General features: G+C 42.1%; 3 protein-coding genes and 4 non-coding genes across 12 annotated transcripts in view; 2 read left to right on the top strand and 5 right to left on the bottom strand.

Annotated features, from left to right (window-relative positions):
• The first annotated feature begins 29 nt into the window (after window positions 1-29).
• GLT8D1 (glycosyltransferase 8 domain containing 1) lies at window positions 30-7,999 on the top strand. 5 transcript variants are annotated; one of them, XM_049826403.1, is made up of 10 exons: window positions 30-275; window positions 1,781-1,840; window positions 1,951-2,049; window positions 3,418-3,634; window positions 4,296-4,413; window positions 4,943-5,027; window positions 5,263-5,375; window positions 5,948-6,114; window positions 6,300-6,412; window positions 7,078-7,999. In XM_049826403.1, the coding sequence occupies exons 2-10, from the start codon at window positions 1,825-1,827 to the stop codon at window positions 7,266-7,268; spliced, it is 1,119 nt and encodes a 372-aa protein (XP_049682360.1). In that variant the 5' UTR covers window positions 30-275; window positions 1,781-1,824; the 3' UTR covers window positions 7,269-7,999. The 5 variants fall into 5 exon arrangements, with proteins under 5 accessions (XP_049682360.1, XP_049682361.1, XP_049682357.1 ...); XM_049826404.1 differs by lacking the exon at window positions 30-275 and adding an exon at window positions 335-357; XM_049826400.1 differs by lacking the exon at window positions 30-275 and adding an exon at window positions 337-412.
• A 245-nt stretch (window positions 8,000-8,244) lies between these two features.
• The window catches only part of PBRM1 (polybromo 1), an 80,133-nt gene continuing 69,264 nt past the window's right edge, over window positions 8,245-19,113 (top strand). Inside the window, exon 1 of one of the 2 annotated variants that reach the window (XM_049826380.1) lies at window positions 8,245-8,326. The gene's annotated coding sequence lies outside the window, so the exon portion shown is untranslated. The remainder of the gene's footprint in view (window positions 8,327-19,113) is intronic. The other variant, XM_049826376.1, reaches the window with a different exon arrangement.
• Window positions 9,629-19,032, bottom strand: GNL3 (G protein nucleolar 3). The gene is made up of 15 exons (XM_049826397.1): window positions 18,939-19,032; window positions 18,533-18,591; window positions 17,927-18,064; window positions 17,153-17,266; window positions 16,892-16,975; window positions 16,253-16,388; window positions 15,250-15,353; window positions 14,143-14,278; window positions 13,535-13,622; window positions 12,973-13,156; window positions 12,167-12,309; window positions 11,274-11,410; window positions 10,504-10,709; window positions 10,094-10,175; window positions 9,629-10,004 (listed from the first exon to the last, which is right to left on the bottom strand). Exons 1-15 carry the CDS (start codon window positions 18,949-18,951, stop codon window positions 9,916-9,918), a joined length of 1,713 nt encoding a protein of 570 aa, XP_049682354.1. The 5' UTR covers window positions 18,952-19,032; the 3' UTR covers window positions 9,629-9,915.
• On the bottom strand, window positions 12,597-12,672 carry LOC126049993 (small nucleolar RNA SNORD19). Its single transcript, XR_007509359.1, has one exon. It is a non-coding gene; the product is annotated as a small nucleolar RNA SNORD19 (small nucleolar RNA).
• On the bottom strand, window positions 13,227-13,304 carry LOC126049994 (small nucleolar RNA SNORD69). Its single transcript, XR_007509360.1, has one exon. It is a non-coding gene; the product is annotated as a small nucleolar RNA SNORD69 (small nucleolar RNA).
• LOC126049992 (small nucleolar RNA SNORD19) lies at window positions 13,724-13,797 on the bottom strand. Its single transcript, XR_007509358.1, has one exon. It is a non-coding gene; the product is annotated as a small nucleolar RNA SNORD19 (small nucleolar RNA).
• On the bottom strand, window positions 16,121-16,193 carry LOC126049991 (small nucleolar RNA SNORD19). The gene has a single exon (XR_007509357.1). It is a non-coding gene; the product is annotated as a small nucleolar RNA SNORD19 (small nucleolar RNA).

The following is a 19,113-nucleotide window of genomic DNA, read 5'->3' on the forward strand; positions in this document are numbered from 1 at the left end:
CCTGCCCCGCGCCGCCGTCGCCCTGCGGCGCCATCGGCAACGGCCGGCGCCGACGGGGCGCGGGACGCTGTCTCCCCGGCAACGGCGGCTTCGAGCCTCAGGACCCCTGACTGAGGGGCCTTCAGGCGGCGGGTGCGAGGCCGCCGGCGGAGTCGCCTGTCGGGAACCGACGCTGACTCGGCAGCTCGCGGGCGGCTCTTCCCGCCCGAGGCTCGAGCTCTCCTCGCGAAGTCGCCGACAGCTGCCGCAGACCCGCTAGTGGTGCAGCAGGGCAGGTGCGGCGCGGCATTCCCCGCCCCCCCTCCCGCGGCGGCCATCAGGCATCGCGGCGGACACCTGCGGCCCGTTGGGCTTCTGGTGCGGGGCGGCGGCGCGCTGCCGAGGTGGCAGTCGGCGGCGGCGCGGGCGGACGGTGAGGGGAACGGTGGGCGGGGGGGAAGGTCTCGGTGGAGGAGAGCTGGGCTCGGCCCTGCCGGCCTCGGAGCGGGCCCCGCCGCCGCGGCCGGGGGGAGCGCGGTTTGTGCTGCTGGGCGATGCGGTGAGACGGGGGCGGGGGGGAACGGTGGTGTGGCCGGCTTAGCGTGTGTGAACCCCGTCGCCGGAGTAACCGGCGTAGCGACGAGCGGGTGTTTTGAGTATTTTAGCGTGGGTTTGTGTTTGCACGGACAGTAATTTCTGGAAAAGTCAGTCTGTCAGCCCTTTTAGCGCAGGCTGCTGTAGCGTCACTGAAGGGCAGAAGTCGTATGTAGGTGCGTGCAGCCTCGGCACCGCTGCCGCCGGGGCTGAGGAGCGTTGCGTTGTGCTCCCGTAAAATAAGGCTACGTGCCCTGACCCCTTTCGGTAGCCCGGTAGGCACGGCACACGGCATTTAGTTGTCGTGCCCGATAAACGTGTCTTCCCCGTGGGAGAAACGCAACAGCGGAAAGAAGGTGGTTACGTCTGACGCGTGTAACGGTCACAGTTTGCAGTATTTTAATTTGGAGATTTTGCAGTGACAGAACTGTTGCTGTTCCGTGAATTTTGCGTGTTGTTACGGTGCGAGTGCTTTCTGTGTGTTACTTGAGAGCTACTTCACATTCCACGTTATGTAGTTCTTGTTCTGATTTTACAATCACGTTTACCGTTAAATAACGAATAAGTGTGTTTGAATTGCATACCAAAATTGCATCATTGCATTGTGGTTTTACCCCCTTCTATAACGTGATGGTAACACCTTCTTTCACACTTCTGTGATCTTTTTTGTGCAATGACACTTCAGCTGATATGCTGTTATATTTCACGTAGAGAATTTCATGGGTTTGGAAGTGTATAATGCTATTTGTTAAAATCTTATAAACACTGTGTCCTGCCAAAATCTTGCTGTTAGGTATGGAAAGAAACGTATAATCATTTGCCTTATTGCTGAGATGCTTCCATTTCAGATAGTTAAACAAATTTGTTCAACAGTAAAGAAACCAAGTGTAATTTTCCAGATTCCTTTCGGATCACTTATGACTGGCAGAAGGAGTTGGTTTTCTTTTCTGTTAGTGAAGTAAGTGGCAAGATCTGTATGTCTCCCTTTTTATCTCCGAGTTCTTCTTTAGATATGTCATTGTAGCTACATAGTTGCTGAGATACCATACTCAGTTATTCAAATGTGACATACAGCTTTGTCTTTTTAAGAGAAGGAAACATTTGCTGCATTTGGAAACTGTTTGGACTTTCCTGGTGATAGTGTGCTATGCCTTGTGTAGGCATGCACTGGACGTAGGAAGTGACTGCTGTATTTTTTCTCTTGCAGGTTTGCAGGAACCTTATGCTAATACATAAAATAACAGAATAAAAATGACATTAAGGAAAGGTATGTGTATATGTGTGCGACTAATGTTTTTAAAATCTCTTTTGTACTTTTCTGAGTTTCGCAAGCTTTCTCTGGTTATATTGATAAACTTTTTTCTTCTAAATTTTCAGTGAACATTTCCATCCTTGTAGTGGCTGTTGTCATATTTTTGCTAGTTCTTCATCATAACTTCCTAGGCCTAAGTGACTTCTTGAAACGGGAATTGTCAGGTACGTTGGGTTTTATTTTAATTTAAATTTTCTTTTTTTTTTTTTTTTTTTTTTAAGGTTGGTGGGAAAGCACATGCTCTGGCCAGGCAGAAACCACCACATTGCTGACATAACTTGTATGATAATGATCAATCATTTGCATAACAAGATATGATTTTTGTACTCTCTTACGAGTAGATCTTTTCCTGTTCTCATACCCAAGAAACTTCAGCTTGGTGGGCTTGTCTGTTCTTGCTGTCCTGTGACTTTTCTCAGCCAGGAAGCCAGGCAAGATAGCAGTAAGGGTTCCTTCTGGCTTTAAAAGTCATAAAAATATGATTCATTTTACTTAGCAAAGCGATTTCATTTTCCAGAGTCCACTTCTAAGAACTGCATGTGGTCCCACAGAGCCCCTCCATGTCCCCATTAACTGCCAAGCCCTAGTTTGCCACTCCTGGGAGCTGTTGCTTCTGGGTAGCAGTTGTACAGGGGCTTCTCAACAGAGGCAGAATAAGCCTGACAGGCCTTAACTAGGAATCAGTTGAAGTCAAAGCTGTTGAGCTCTGTCATTAGGAAGTGGCAAACAGAGCAGAAGCTGAGCTTTGTGAACAGCAGACCACTGCCAGCAAACTGCCAAGTCCCTGTTTGCTATGTTCCTCAAATTACCTAAAATTATCTAATATGTAATAGTCTAGATCATCTGAAAGGTACCAATGTTGTGATAAAAAGTCGGGGTAGGGGGCGATTTGCCAGCTTTTACAGGTGATGTGGTCTAGTACCTCCCATTTTCCTATCTGTGCACTGTGAGTATAAATTCTTGTGGTTTCAGCTTAGATAATGTAGTGTGATCTGTGATCCCTGAATAAACATGGGCTGTACTTAATGCCTTGATCTTTGGCAGGAAAAAATTCGCAACAGTGACTTTAATTTAGAATTTTTGTTTTCTTCATTGGTTCCTACCTAAGAGGAAAAGAAAAGATAAGAAAAAGAACAAAGGGTGATGTGGAGAAGACTAGGAAGGTGGTTAGGGTAAACAGGAGGGGGAAGTCAGTGGGATTATAGACATGGCAGAGGGGACCAAGGGTAAGTGCAGCTTACTGTAGTTAAGCCTCATTTTAGTACCTTGTTGTGCTGTGTGTGAATATGTATGGTTAAATGCATGTAGTTTATTTGTGTGATGTTTTCCTATTCATTAACATCTCAGATTCTCAAGAGCAGGTGCTCTATTTTAAGTGTTTGATACTTGCACGCTGTAATCTACATCTCAGCTTGGACATTCAAGTCCTTGTGTAGTAGAAATAATTGAAGGTGTTAGGAATTTTAGCGTGGTAGTAATGTCTGTGTTTCATTTGCATTAAACAAGTATGTGATGCCATTTGTACTCCACAGATTCAAATCCATTAGGACTTCAGCCTATAGATTTCATACCTGCAGTTCCCCAGAGGCTGGCAGATGAAAGGAATGATAAGGAGATTTCTGTGGTCATTGCAGCATCAGATGAGAGGCTTGGGGGTGCAATTGCAGCCATGAACAGTATTTACCGTCACACCAAATCCAACGTGGTTTTCTATATTGTTACTTTGAATGATACTGTGGATCACTTGAGGTAATGATCTTTTCATTAGATTCCCACAATACTGTAAAACTTAAGTATCTCTGAGAAGAGGAGGAGCTGACTCTCCCTGGGACTGCATTCCTCTAAATTGCAGTCCTATCTGCTGCTGCTTATTGCAGCTTTTTGACAAGGCTGCTGTGGGGACCCCTACAGTCATTCCTTCTGGTAATGTTTCAGGGATGGAAAAGAGCCATTTTTTCCAGCGGGGTTATATCCAACCCATGGGGTTGGAGTTTGTTGGTGGGGGAGTTGTAAAAAGTACTTCCTACATTTCATCTAAGCAATTCAAATGCTGGCAATGAGGTTTCTCTGTTTTTCTAGATTGTTCTTTGATCCTTTTGTTTTTACCCACATCCATTCACACTGATACTTTTTGTGAAGGATCTGTGATAACAGGACCACATACTTCTAATAAAATAAGAAGCAACCTCGTACCTTTCATGTGTCACAGCTGTGCAGTATGCTGATGGTGGGCATACCCCTGTAGTCATACAGGACACCACCAACATCAGCCATAGATTATATGCTATATGTATGTTTGTTGGATAGGGAAGCGAGTGGCCAGATCAAGGTCTGTGTCATTGGCAATCGGATCTCTTTTCATTTGATTTTGTTTTACTTAACAAGATCTGTGCCTTTCTCCTGTTTGCAGGCTGTGGCTAAGTAACACTGCTCTGAAAAATTTGAGATACCGAATTTTGGATTTTGACCCTCGTGTCTTAGAAGGGAAAGTACAAGTGGATCCTCAAAAGGCAGACACCTTAAAACCAGTGAGGATGATGTTGATTACTTTTTGCAATTATTAGTTAGTAACAATATATTTTGATATTGGCTTTTGAACACAATTCAAGATCAAAACCAAATCTGTTAACATAGAAGCAATCTTTTATAATCAAATTCCTAAACTTCAGTAAGTTTCCAGCTAGTAAGAGATGGATTTGAGTATCTACATATGCATGCCTAGTATTGTTTTTTGCTGCTAGCTACAGTGAAACACAGCAGCTTGCATGTCAAGCATGCCAACACATCAGAGATGCTACAGATATGTGTGGAGAAATAACAAATTCTAATATAGACCAGTTTAAAGTTAGTTTATCAATGCACAGATTCACAGGAAACCAGGAATTGATGGAACCTGTTTATTTTAAGTAACTTCTAGGATATTGCTGCCTACCATTGATAGAAGTTGTCTTGGACCTTAGTGCCATAGATAATTGCCAGGAGTATCGGTCAATTTCACATTTATTTGGACAATTTTTCATTTAATTCTTCACTTCTTTTGCTTTCTTGTTTTCACAGTTAACCTTTGCAAGATTCTACTTGCCCAATTTGGTACCTCATGCAGAGAAGGCCATCTATGTGGATGATGATATAATAGTGCAAGGTATGGGACCTTTTCCTAGCCTTTTGCCCGTGGCCTTATGCTGAGGTCAGTACGCCATCTCTGACAGTAACCAAACACTTCTGTTTCACAGAAAGATATAGAAACTTTGTAAATATGAATAAGTTGGATTAAACTGAGTGGTTTTTTTCTGCTGTAACCATGGACTGAACAAAAAGTTGCTCAGCGCTTCAACGGGATTACTTTTAATTTTTCTGTGCATACTTCCATTTTCCAGATGATATTCTTGAACTTTACAACACTCCATTGAAACCTGGACATGCAGCTGCATTTTCAGATGATTGTGACTCAACCACTAATAAAGTTGCAGTCCGTGGAGCAGGCAATCAGGTTAGTTTTATTCTGATTCAATGGTAACAATACTAGAGATCCCAGGCTTTGGAAACAAGCACTTGGTTTTAATATTCTTGCAGTTTGACTTCCAAATGCAGTGAACCTAAAGGTGTGACTGTCCCTACCCAAATCAATTTACTCTGATGTTTGTGTTAGAAATGACGCTTGCAGTTTCTGTTTAGGCAAAGTAAAAGCACTTCAAGTTTTTGCTGTGCTTTACAATGAGGGCAATTCCCAGTGTGGAACAGCAGGAGGTCTTAGAACATTAGAGGGAGAATTTTTCATTTGTGAGTGTATAAAAAGTGCTTTTCTGGGAGTGGTACCATATTAATAATATGGTATTATTGAGACCATGCAGCATTCCTTAAAATATGTGGTTTATATAACCATATTTTTTAAATGTAGACCTCTTAAGCTTTCTTACTCTCATTTTGAAGTAAGGTATTTGCTTTAACAACTTCAAGTTAAGCCAGTCTGTTGGGAGTTGTGCAAAATTTTTCTTTAAATAGTAATTTGACCATATTTTAAGCTAATTTCTACTCTCTTTTTTTTTTTTTTTCCCCCCCCAGTATAATTATATTGGGTTTCTGGATTACAAAAAAGAAACTATCCGAAAGCTTGCCATGAAAGCCAACACCTGCTCTTTCAATCCAGGAGTTTTTGTTGCCAATTTGACAGAATGGAAATTGCAGAACATCACTAAGCAATTGGAGAAGTGGATGGCACTAAATGTAGCGTAAGTACTGCGAAGCTGGGGGTGACAGTGGGTCAGGGGTTGGGTTATGGTGATGGCATTTAACTGTTAAATGAAAGGCTGTATGTGTATGTGTGGATTCCTGTCATGCAGCTGCAAGTGACAAATCAACGAATTTAGGGCCACACAAGCATCCTTTCTCAACTATTTTTCATCTTCTCTTCCAGAGAGGAACTTTACAGTAGGACTCTGGCTGGCAGCATCACGACACCTCCGCTGCTAATTGTATTTTACAAGCAACATTCCAGCATTGATCCCATGTGGAATGTCCGTCATCTCGGTATGTATGAAACATCTGTGACACTGTTCCCCCAGTGAGCTTTTCCAGGTCTGTAGCTGGACACCTAGTTGATGATGCAGCAAATGGATCTTTTCTTCCCCTATTTTATACCTTGTTCTTTAAGAAACACTGCTTTGCAACACCATCTTAGGGCTTGTGGGCCTGATCCTTCATGTTCTTTTTTTGAACTGCCAGGGGAATAGCTCTTGAATTGAATTACTCTCAAATTACTTCTCACTTTCCTCTTCTTTTTCCACATATATATATATAGTATCTGAAGGTGTTTCTTCCAAGACTGTTGAGAAAAACAGACATTCGTGCCTGTTCTGCTAATGGTGATACCCCAATGCTGGGAGAGGTTTCTTAGGTTTTGTTTCCAATGAACAATTCATAGGCTGCTGAATACATCTGGGTATTAAGGAGGTTTTAAAGAACTTGGAAGTTAAGGCAGTACATTAAAATAGATACTAAGACAAATCAAAGTGGCATTCAGATGCACCTGATTATGTTTTTCATTTTGCCCTGATTTCTGCCTCCCATATCACCTCCTTTCTCCATAAATGACATTTCCTTTGTTGAAATCCTTTGTTTTGAAGTTAAAATGTTGCACGTTGGTGTTTCTGCTGCCATTATTTCAGGCACTAATGCTTCTTTTTCAATAAAAGGGTCTAGTGCTGGAAAAAGGTACTCTCCTCAGTTTGTGAAAGCTGCCAAGCTGCTCCATTGGAATGGACATTTCAAACCATGGGGAAGGACAGCTTCATATGCTGAAGTCTGGGAGAAGTGGTATGTCCCTGACCCTACAGGCAAGTTCAGCCTGCTCCGCAGACATTCAGAAGCCTATGAAGCAAAGTAGAGTCAATTTTAATAACTGACGGCATTTTCTCAGGAAAATTCTGGAGCCAAGCAGAACTTTTCCCCCCCCCCCCCCCCCCCCCCCAACTTGTATTAGAGAGCGGTCCTTGCCTTCTGGAGCACAAGGTGACACACTTATTCAGGTGCGGTTCTGAAATGCACAGGTCAAAGGGAGACTCGCTTCACTTGTGTGACAGAAAATGCTACTCCAGCAACACTATAGAAAGCAAGGGAGGATCTCCACTAACTAGCACTTTGGTTAGTACGTTTCTGTCTATTGCACGTTCTTCTGCTCTTTACTACAAGTCTTCTACAGGAGGATCACTTTGTCAGCTACAGAAAGGAACAGTGTCTAAGAACAAGCTGCAACTTCAGCTGGTGCTTGCACCACACAGATCTTGCACAGCAATGTAATGTAATGAAGAGCTGCTTGGGTTTGTTTTGTTTTGGTTGGGTTTTTTTTGTTTGTTTCCTTATCCTGTGAAGTAGTTTCCTCAACAACTCTTTCTTGCATGAAATCTCCCCCCAGCCATTTCTGTGTCTTTCTTGCAGAATTCTGCAAAATTGAATCTTGTTTTTCTGAAAGATGAATTTTTCAAGTATTATTTCACTATGCAAAGTGGTTTTAACTGCCAGTGAACACTAAACCATTTTTTGTAAAGTGGTGGAGATAACTGTTCAAAAATAAAAGCTAATTTTAAAATCGTTGACTCAAACCTCAGGTAAATGGCAATCTGATTCTAGTCATGATCTGATATATGAAGTGCATTTCCTTTGTACTTAAATGCAGTAGCAAGTGATTGAAACTGAAGTCAGTTGATCTCATCTTTGCGAAAGCAATCTCATTCTAAAATTGCACAAAATGTTTATTTTGGGAATCGGTCTGTGTGAATTACAGATTAATTTTGTTATTGTGAAGTTCCTCATAGCTCTCTCAAGTGAGCATGGCTCTGCTATAGAAGTTTTTCCCAGTGTGCCTTTCCCAGTCTGGCCCTTTAAACTCACCAAGCAAGATTCCTGTGCCTTTTTGCAGCTGGCTGCCCATCGCCTTTTCTATAGGTAAGTTGGTTTTTTTCATAGTTGTAGTGTTAAGTTAGAGTAGTGGTTATTATTACCTGATCTATCCTGGCAGCTACTGTGCCAACCATTCCATTTAATACAGGTTTGAACTCAAGTTGTCATTTTTATTCAATAATACTGCTTGTGAACAATCTTCAGTATAAGGTGATGAGACAAAAGGCTTTGTGTTAATGCAGTGATGGGCTGAGTGTTGCATGGTCTGAGATACAGGCCAGCAGAGAGCTCAGGACTTGTTCATGAGTATAAGTATGGTTATAGGACTGCTTTGTAATTTAAAAGGATTTCCAACTGCTTGACTCATTGCAGTCGCTGTCTATAGTTCTGTTTCTGTAATGGATGGTGATCTGTGGTTTGTTGCCTATTGTTTCTTTTTCTGGTTTTGATGAACAAGAACCATTCTTATCCTTGAAGTGGTTAGAAGTAATGAAATAAGTTCAGTTAACAATCTTTGAAAAATTGTACTAGATCAGCCGACACCAACTGAATTCTGATGACCAGGCTGTATTTTAGGAGGTCTGAATAAACTGCATGTGTCTGTGCTGCACTTGAAACTTTTTTAAGCTACCTAGGAAGACTGTGCCTCAACATCCACTTCGGGAAGATACAACTATCTATTAGAGAAGGCAGCAATCAGACCTTTAAGTTAATAGGAAGAAAACAGATGCATAGGAGGAAGATGCTTGGTGTCAGGTGTTTATTCTAAGTTCTTAATTAATTGAGCAGCTGCAGGGCCTCTTGGTAATTCTCTTGCTACCCCAGTTCTGCTGTAGGCTGAGTGCAATAACATGTCCTTATCGCACAAAGCAACATTTTGCTTTACAGTTACCGGTTGCTGCCTTGTATAATAGATGTCATCAGGAAATATGTCTTTTGTTCAAAAGCACTCTAAGAACAAGAAGCTTGTTCCCCAGTAAAGACAGATTACCAATACCATAAGCTAGTTACCTTTCCCAATGAAGGTTCTGAACATAGAAAGCAGTACTTAGATAAAATACCTTATGTCTAGCTGAAGCACGGAGCATGTTCTAGCCAACCTTTACATACGAAATTTCTACAAGTTTTGCAAAAGTATACTGAAAAGTTACTGACTTAAGTCATGCTCTAGGGGTACACTCTCTCTAATCCTCTAGGAAAAAGGAATTAAATTTTATAAAGGGAGGATGAAAACTTACCTTGAAATTCAGTTGCTTGAACATGACTAGAATTAAACATTTACCATTGTTTTTCAAAGAAAAAGACAAATGGTTTATCCTTTTGAAACATCTTTTTATAAGGCAAAGTGAACAAACTAACACAGTCCATTAGGAATTTTTTAAAATAGGCTTTAACACAGGAAATAAAGTTTAGGACTTAAAGCTGAATACAGTCTGTTTCCTAGACTTGTATAAAATCTGGAACAATCAAGGGAGATACACTATTATATACATTATTTGACACAGCAATAATTGTGAATCTTTGCAGCAGCTCTGGTATGCAGCATTCCTCCAACTTCTGCTGCAACACAAGTCTTCGTCACTGTTCTGAAAGCCAGTAATAAGTCTCCAAATGGTGTCTTCAAACATAATTCATTACACATAGTCTGTATTAAAATCATAGGCATCATCTTCATCTGCTGTCTTATCCAAGCTGAGTGATAGTGAATTGGAATGTTCACTTTCTGAGAAAAGAAAATCATGTGTTAGTGAAACCAATGCAAGTGCTGGAGTACCAGAGACTATCCTTCAAGCCAGAGTTTTTAATACAGACCTGCTATCTGCTTTTCTGAATTTGTAGGGCTTGTTTGTTGTTTTCCAAGCTTTGCTTTCCTGGTGACCTGAACTTTGGTTTCCTACAAGTCAGAGAGGTCAGAGATATCTGTTTATATGCAGGTATTGCTAATGAAGTCTCCCATGCAAATGAAACCTAGCAGAGACTGATGGTAGAGGGGATGTCCCCTTGTATAGTTGGTCAGGAACACACTACCTTAGAACTGACTTAGAACAATGTTGTTTCCTTAACTAAACAAAAAGCCCAACCCTTATGTCCAGGAGAAGAGCTTTTTGATTACTCTTGGTGGCTCCACAGTGCCTATACATTCTCAGTTTACAGCAGGATACTGACTAAGTACTTGGTGTCAGGATCAAAACAGGTAGAAGCCTAATGAAACCCTGATTTACCTCTTTTTCTTCTTCTTCCACATCATCTTGATCATCCTCACTTTCTGTGAAATCCTCCTCTTCTTCTTCTTCCTCCCCCTCCTTGCCTGTTTCCAAGTTTTCCCACTCTGATACTTCCTCTATCACTTTATTTTCCTCTATTGTCCCATTTGCCATACCAGGTGACTGGAAAATGATGCTGCTTGCTGGACTGGGGTATTTTAAAGCTGGGAAAAAATAGGAAGTGTCAGTTAAGTCACTGTTAGACAGCATCAGAGGTAATGCCTACCCCCTGAGAGGACAGCCATTTTAGGTCAGGGCTAAGAAAAGACAGTCTTGCCACCTCCCTTCCACAAGACAGCACTTCCCCATAAGCAGGTAGAACAAAGGACAATTCCCTGAGAATATCTTTCCCTGAGGCATCTACAGAAGACTGCTAGGAGCTGAAAGACTTGGATTTGAGTATAGATTGTACTGAGTAAAATGTATTTGGTTGGCCTAACGAGACAGTGTTTATGTGCTCTTCAATGTTCTTTTCTCCTATTTCCTACTGAGGAGAGTTAGGTGAGATGAGCAGGAACTAAGAACTAGCAGGGGTAGTTTGTGTTAAGACAGAACACAGATGTACTGTTCTCTTGCATCAGAATCCATTCTGTTCTTAAAAGGTTCATATTCACTGCATATTGGCAAAGCTATCATATAAACCCCAGGAGGACTTCCATTCAAAATCTCCCATTAAAACTACTACTACCACTCTTAATGGTAGCAGTGCGTTACAGTAACAGTCCTACCTTGAACAGTGGTGGCGTTTTCTTCTTCTAGGTTCTTTAAATTCCAACACTCCTGCATTTCAGCTATTTTGTCTTCTGTAAGATATGGTGGCGGTCTCTGAGATACTGGAGGTTGTGAGTGGTAGCTTATTTTAGCTCTGGGAAAATAAAATATCAGCATTAAAAAACAACCAAAGATAACATAGTTAAATCACTGTATTTAAAAATAAAACCCAGAGCACAAACCTCTCAAACTCCTCAACCTAACTACTCATTTATTATTGTCTGCTTAACAGCAGTTTAAATAGCTATCTAAATTTGACTCTGAAGTTGTCAATAACACTGTTAAGTAGATAGCCCACTCCTGACAGGAAAAAGAAATGGCATACTTTGTCACCACAAATCACTTGCCTGTAAAATCATGAGCTGCAAAAGCAGCTGAACCACTTGAGCAAGGGAAATAGTCACACGCAATTACCAATTCTGAGTTATGTTTATTCCCACCCCCAGAATGTAGGAACCACTATAAATTTCCACAGAAAATTTACCATGTTCTTTCCTGTCTGTGTAAGAGGACTACATGGACTCAGTATTTGAGAGGAAGGCAAATTCCCCTAACAGAGTTATAGCAGAAGTCAGCAAACTGGCTATGGAGTAACATGCAACATGCTCTGACCCTTTTCATGTGCCCTTCACTACTTTAGAAAATTATCCATGGTTGGCGTTCTCTAAATCTGTTAGCCAATCCAGCTCTCTTTACCGAAGTAAAATGTGAGAAAGCAAAAAAAAAATAAAATAAAAAAAATAGCAGTCTCTCCTTTCTAAGTACTTCACAGGACTCAGGGCTTCTGCTGTGCTGGATTAACAGTATGAAAAAGGTGAGCAGCATAAAGCAAAATTCATAGCATACCTACCCTGTCCAGTCACAAAGTAGTAATTTAGCTATACTCTCCATGTCAGGAACACCTCCCTTTTTCAGCATACCCCTTTTCTGAGCAAGTAAAGTCAAAAACTCTTCAGTGTTCCTGAAATCTGGGATACTATAGTGCATCATTACCTAGTGCAAAAGAAAATGGTAGATTCAGAAAGAGATACCCACTTTTATCTTAGTTTTAGGAATAAAAGAGCAAATCAAATTGGATTACAATGAGGATGAACAACTATGTGAAAAGCTGTTTTTCTCTTGCATGTGGGAGTACACATTACAAAGCAAAGTGTCTACTTCATCAACAAATTCATCTGCCATTCACCCATACTAGTGGGTGTACAGAGACAGCACAGTGGTTAGCGAAAACACAGTTATCACAGAACTGAATGGGGATCAGGCTTAAGTTAATTACTTGAAACTAGAGTGAAATCAGAGTTGGATCTGAGGTCTTCACTGTAGTAATAGGAAGCAGTGAGAATATCTTCATTTTTCACTCTGTGATACTGTAATGAAGTCTTAAAAGTAGGGTTTTTTAAAAATCAGAAAAGTTATTGGGAAAATAGACTCTGGCTGACAGGATCGTGGCATGCTGTTTCTGCCTTCTGTTTATAAGGATGAAAGATCACACTTAGCATTGGATACACTAGCCAAAGTTTGCTACTCTGTATAGTTAGGGGAAAGCAGTGCAAAAGCTACCAGAATTAGTTGAAGTAAAATGAACTCTTGTTTTGGCCTAAGCAGCCTACAGAGAAGTCAAATTCAGTGAGAGAAAGGGAAAAAGATGGAGCTCACCTGCTGTTTACTGCAGTGGTTTAGAATGGCATCTACTCCTTCAAGCACATCTGCTGAGTCTGATTCTTCAGTGTCTATGATACTTCTCAAGGCCAGTGCCAGTGCACTGTTGGAAGGATCTGCAATTATACTTGGACTGTCTAACATCTTTGTCTGTTTATCAATGTGCACAATTTGCATGGACCTATTCAGAGAGAAAGGCACTGTTAGTAAAGATAATCAACTAGCAAAGGACTGGTAATGGTGAGGAATGCAAGACAAAGCTCAGCATTGGATTGAATGCACTTCATCCAGAGTCAGTTTCAGTGCTTTCTCATCATATGCTTTGTGTAGGACAGAAATCTACATGTACCAAAAGAGCAAGCTTATACACTGTATTCTCTCCTGACAGCTTGCATCACACAGATCAGTATTGTTCACCCTGGAAAACTGAAACATGCATTTAGACCTGCACACAGGGGCATACTTTGCCCCTAATGGATGGAAATTGTACACAAACAAACTCGAGGTGATCAGAACACAAAAACAGAGAAAGGAACAGCTTTTTTCAGACTCGGCTTACTTGGTAACACCTCTTGCTAGGCCAACATTGCAAGCACGAACTCCTTTAAGACTGTTGATTATGCTGCTCTTTCCCACATTAGGGAAACCTGAAGAAAACCACATAAATCCTTGTAAGTTAAATAAGAAAACTCAACCTATGTAACACTGGTCAAAACTGCTTCTTCCAGGCGTCTTTGTTAAAGTACATCTTCAGTGTGAGATCAGAGTTGGATCTGAAGTCTTCACTACAGAAGTAAGACAAAGTCTGTATCCTCATTTCTCACACTGATAATAAAAACACTGAATCTAACACCACAAATCTTAGCAGGTAAGAGGCAGTGCAAGCTGCATGGTATGTAACCTGCTTCTCTTGTTTCCCTAAGTTGGTGAATCAGCTAAGGCCTCACACAATGTGGCTTCCACAGATTACATACACTACATGCATTTAAGTGCAATGTAGATTGCTGTCAACTGAAGTATTACAATAGTGAGTCTTAGATGAAGGTAAGAATAATGACTAGAAAGCCCATTAGCAAGTCATGTGTTAGTTGTTTTACCCAATTTATAATGCAGGATATGAAAGCTTTATGGGAGAAAGAAACTACTCCTGTCTCTCCAAACACTTACCTACTACCCCAACCTGAATGGCTTTGTTTTGAGTCTTCCCATGCTGTTGAAGAAGTTTCAAAAGGCATTTGCTTCCAAAACATTCCGTGGTTCTTGATAAGTCAACACGTGCACGTCTTTTTTTGAACTGTTCCTGCTACAGGATTCAAAGGCAAAAAACCCCCATGGTCAGGAGCTATTTAGGAAGATAAATAAATCTAAGCATATATATATCTACTATAATGTTTCCAACTCCTGTCCTCTATTAGATGATGTTACTGTGTTCTTCTAAACAGAAATTAGTTTAGTAAGAAATTGGCTAACCAGTCAAGTGACAGTAAAAAAGGTAGCTGTTGACTACTAAGAGAAAAAGGAATGTGAACCAATGTAGAGGTGTTGTGATGTCAGTTCAGGCTGTATTGCAGTTCTGTTGTGCAACCATAAAATAACCATGTACATTTAGATGGTAGAATTCTTAAATCTGCAACTTCACTCAAAAGACTTCAATTTTTTGAAGGATTTGAAGACCTGATCTCTGCATTGCAGTTTCTGTGCCATTTCACAGGAGGGTCTATTTCACTATGCTGTTATCAGGGTTAAGGCATGTGAAGCATTATGTACTAATACGCATTCAACTCAAACAAGGATCTTCAAAGACCTGAGACTAGGACACAGGGAGCTAACCCCTTTATACTCTTCATGAAGTAATGGCAGGTGCTACCTTTATTGATGGCCAGTCAGGATGAAGGCAGTAGTATCGCCTGCACCACTTTATCTACAAAACAACTCAGATATAACTGGTGCAACCATCCTATGTGGAAGATGAAAAATTCCTCATCTTCCTCCCCTCACTGTCCTTCTTACAGTAGAAAAAAGACTTGCTTTGCTTTTATTCTAGTCCAGCATCCTGGGCACAAATAACAATATGTATTTCAAGAGCAAGAATTTGCCCACTGTACCACAAAGCTTAGTCAAAGTGCAGAGGCATATCCATTAGTCACAGCAGTATAATCGAACAAGGGGAAAAGGAATTTTAAAGAACAAGAGTTCCTGTTTCTCAACACGTTTCAACATGTATGATTGCAAACACATACGACTTAGTCATGAAACAGCCTGCAGTGCTCTTACCATAGTCCTGTCCTTCATCAGCGTTGCTGATTTAAAAGCAACCGTTGGAAACTCCTTCTTCAAATAATGCAACCATTTCTCTAAGTTCTCCTTTGGCACTAAATCTGGAAAAAAAGCACAGTCCTTTCACTTCTGTGAATCTTAAATGTCACTGTGTGGAGGAAATCTAATGTATCAGGAACCAGGCTGTATTTTGTCCATTTAGTACGTTTCTTTACTAGGGTTTTCAGCCAAACGTTACTTGTCATAAAGTACTGGGTATGTTCCCCAAAGGCACCCAGTGTTGCAAGTTCTAGTCTTTATTTTCTGCCTGAAGCAGAACATACTACAATTACATTTTTGGCCCCTTTGTCAGGTTTTTAATGCTGGGGTCTTGCTAGGAGACTTTTTATGGTACAGAGTGATGTTCTGTGAAGGATTATCCCATCATCCCTACAAAGGCTACATTAATACAAAGTTCCCTTTGCTCTTGCTCTTTGTATTTTCTTTTTTTGCCACTGGTAAGTCAGTAATTTCCAGCCTTTTTAGCTGGGTTTCACCTGCTTTTGCGTGGATTCTTTCATACAGCAACAGAAGGCAGAAAATACTTCCCAAAGCCAAATTTCAAATCCAAATATTGCATTGATTTGCTGATCCTTAACTCCCCATTGCCTCAGTGGGGACCAGCATTGTGACCTCTGCCTACTCACCTACGTTCACAAAAATGTTATAAAATTTTTTAAGATCCTTAACTTCTGTCAAATTTGGCCGAGACTGGCCAATGCCTTCAGAATTTACTGCAAAAGAAAGGGGCTAATGTGCATTTACCTGTCTGTGGTGTTTTCTTAGCAAACTAGACCAAAAGGCGGAGGAAATGTGACCCTGTCAGTAGGGCAGCGAGCTCAGAGTTGGATCTTATGTCTTCAAAGGAATCTCAGATTCCTTTAAAATCTTCTTCATAGCTCACCTACCACAGAACCACACAGTGACCAAGTAACACTTCAAGGAAACCTGTGCTTCTTACCAATTTTGTTCAGAACCAACAGTAGCTTTTTGTCTCCTCCAGAGCAAGTTACAGCTTGCTCCAGTTGAGGACACCGGCAGCCCATTGGATCTCTTGCATCTAAAACCTCTAGAACCACATCTGAGGCCTCAATTACCTAGGTCAGAAAAAAGAGAGAAGGCTCTCAAAGACGACATGACAGACCATTTGACAGATAACAACTCTGGAATAGCTGTGGCTTACAACAGTTACTGTTGAATTTCACAGAATGATTAGTGAGGTTTCATATGACTGTTCTTGTTTAAACTCCTTTCTTCTGAACTACAAACCAGAAAGCTGAAGCAATTTTCATCTTTTTCCTCCAAAGGCAAAAAATCCTTAGACGCTAGTACCTCATTACTACAAGAGCTCTTTGATCACTCAGTATGTACTGACATTGGCCCAAGAAGTCTAATGCCTCAAAGTGCTGGATGTCTCACTAGCTCATACCAGACAAGACTGAAACCCTCCCAGTTTCTGTTGTAAAATCCCTTACTTCAGTGTAGAAGTTTATCACAAGCAACCTTTATACTCACTAGCAGCTGCACAGTAATGCAAAGAAGGAAAATAACAAGTGGTCTCATTGCTGACTCTTATATAAAAATAGTTGAAGCGTCTCACCTTCTTGAGCTCCCTGCAGAATGATTTTTTTGAATTTTTATCCAGCAGTTTGTTAGTCTTTGCTTTAGATTTGCCAGAGGATTCCTGAGTGCAAATAAAAATGAAAGGGAATGATTAAACTGAGAATTAGTGTATTATACTTGTGTGCATATACAGCATGAAAATACAACATGTAACATACTGCTTATGAAGATGTAGTTTCAGGATGACTTTTATTGCTTCCATAAGCTTCAAAGAATCAAAATCATACCAGACACCTACCTTTCCCTCTGCTTTTTCCTTGACTTTGGCTGCATTCTTTTTAGCTTCAAGCTTCCTCTTCTTTTCATGTTCTTTCTGTCTGTTGAGCTTCTGCTTTTGTTTTAGTTCTTCAAGCTGATTACAAACAAAAACCCAAGCCAGATAAAACACATTTGAAGGTGGTAAGGAAGACTGTTCTTTCTCCCTGTTTACTTATTTATGACTGAAGTTCCTGAGACAGCTTAGTTAGAATTCATGGCTGTCCAAGTGACACTGGGAACTTTTTTTTGCATCCTACTCTGGAAAGAATACTGTTGCCTTCAATTGCCTTAAAACCAGAGGCAATACATCCATTAGCTAGACCCCAAAATAACAGCCATGCAGCAACGACATTACAACTGATAAGGGTGCTGCTCTCGTGTCGCATTACTCCACGCTGCAGACAGCGGATCCTTATTTTCTGTATAATCACATAATGCCAAGACTTAACTTCTAGCATTCTGATGGGACACCTGTGTATGTTAGCATCACAAGCAATTTGGGTTACATTAGAAATGAGACTTCCAGCATGATTTATACACACAGTGATGAAATGGAGGTTAAAAATAAAAGAACAAACTGTTACACACTGTATAATGCTGGAAATAAATATATTATTTTTCAAAAGTACATGTCTACTAGGACCATTTACGATCTACCACGATTGCACCTCTGGGTGTGCACGTGCACGCAACGCTTCCTTGAAGATAGGAATGGTCTCAGTTCTTGTCCTCTTTATCACAAACTGTATTTTACCCTCTGCTTTCTTTGCTCTGCTTCCCGTAGAAGCTCTTCCTTAAAAGGTGCAGCACTGGGAACACCGGGATCTTTCTTGGGCTTTTTGTGTCCACGTTTTTTGGCCTCCTTCCTGACTTTTCGGTGGTGTTCTCTGATCTGAAGACAGCAACAAGAACATTTTTCTCAGTCTAAGGCAAAAAAAAAAGGGGGTTGTATCCTTCCTCTTTACAGATACAGAGTAAAAAAGGGTACGTTTCTGACTTGAGATTGAAGTCTTTCTATTGCATAATGTCTCATTGTAAAGCTACACTTGAACGTACCAGCACAAAATAATGAAAAGTGTAACGACATAAAAACCCTACACTCCTTTATAGATTGTCCTTCAGCCTAGGGCAACTGGAAAGCAAATTCCTCACTACAATCCAGACTCCTTAACGTTCAACGTAACATCCTCGTTGTGTGCATGTATACGCACAACATGTTTACGTAATAATATATATAAAAAATGCTTTTAGCGTTAAACTAGTTAGCATGGAGCATCCCCCCCCCCGCCCCGCCTCTCCCCGCTCCGTGGGGCAGGGGCAGCCCGGGGGGCTCCCCACCGCCCCCAGGGCCGGGACCCACCTTCTTCTGGATCTTGTAGCGCTTGTGGCAGGTCAGCCTCTTGCTGGCCTTCTTCAGCTCTGCAAGGCACCGCGTCCCTCAGCGCCGGCTCCCCCCGCCCCGGGGACAGCCCCGCCGCTCACGGGCGCCCGGGGAAGCGGCCGAGCTCCCCCCTCCGCCCTTCCCTCCAGCCCCGGTGTCCGTCCGATTCCCCGGAGCCCCGGTGTCGATGTCCGTCCGATTCCCCCGCCCCGGCCCGCTCCGCCACGGGCGGCCGACTCCACCGGCCCTCCCCCGAGCCCCAGCCCGCCGCCGTTCCCCCGGTCCCGCGCCGCCGCCCGCCCCCGCCATTCCCTCGTCCCCGAGCGCTGGCCGGCGACAGTGCCCGAGGCCCGCGGCCACCGGCGCCCCCGCTCCCGCCGCTCACTGGGCCGCTTCATGGCGCCGCGCTCGGGCCGCCGCCCCACGTGGAAGGCCGCGCTCCTTCCTCCTCCCGCCGGCGGGCGCTGCCGTAAAGCGAAGCGGCCCTTCCTCGCCTGAGGTGTCGCGCGGGCTCGGCGCGTTTGGCGGCCGGGCGGGCTTTGCGGCAGCGGCGGGCTCGG

Source organism: Accipiter gentilis, chromosome 23, assembly GCF_929443795.1.
Source record: "Accipiter gentilis chromosome 23, bAccGen1.1, whole genome shotgun sequence".
Lineage (NCBI taxonomy): Eukaryota > Metazoa > Chordata > Aves > Accipitriformes > Accipitridae > Astur > Astur gentilis.

Excerpts from the sequence above, each read along its gene's own strand:
- GNL3 (XM_049826397.1), bottom strand. Across the intron at positions 17,267-17,926 it reads CAGAGCAAAGAAAGCAGAGG|CTTGAAGAACTAAAACAAAA; the intron begins GTAAAATACAGT and ends GTTTGTAATCAG. Across the intron at positions 12,310-12,972 it reads ACCACTGCAGTAAACAGCAG|GTAATGATGCACTATAGTAT; the intron begins GTGAGCTCCATC and ends CTTTTGCACTAG.
- GLT8D1 (XM_049826403.1), top strand. Across the intron at positions 4,414-4,942 it reads AGGCAGACACCTTAAAACCA|TTAACCTTTGCAAGATTCTA; the intron begins GTGAGGATGATG and ends TTGTTTTCACAG. Across the intron at positions 6,413-7,077 it reads GTGGAATGTCCGTCATCTCG|GGTCTAGTGCTGGAAAAAGG; the intron begins GTATGTATGAAA and ends TTTCAATAAAAG.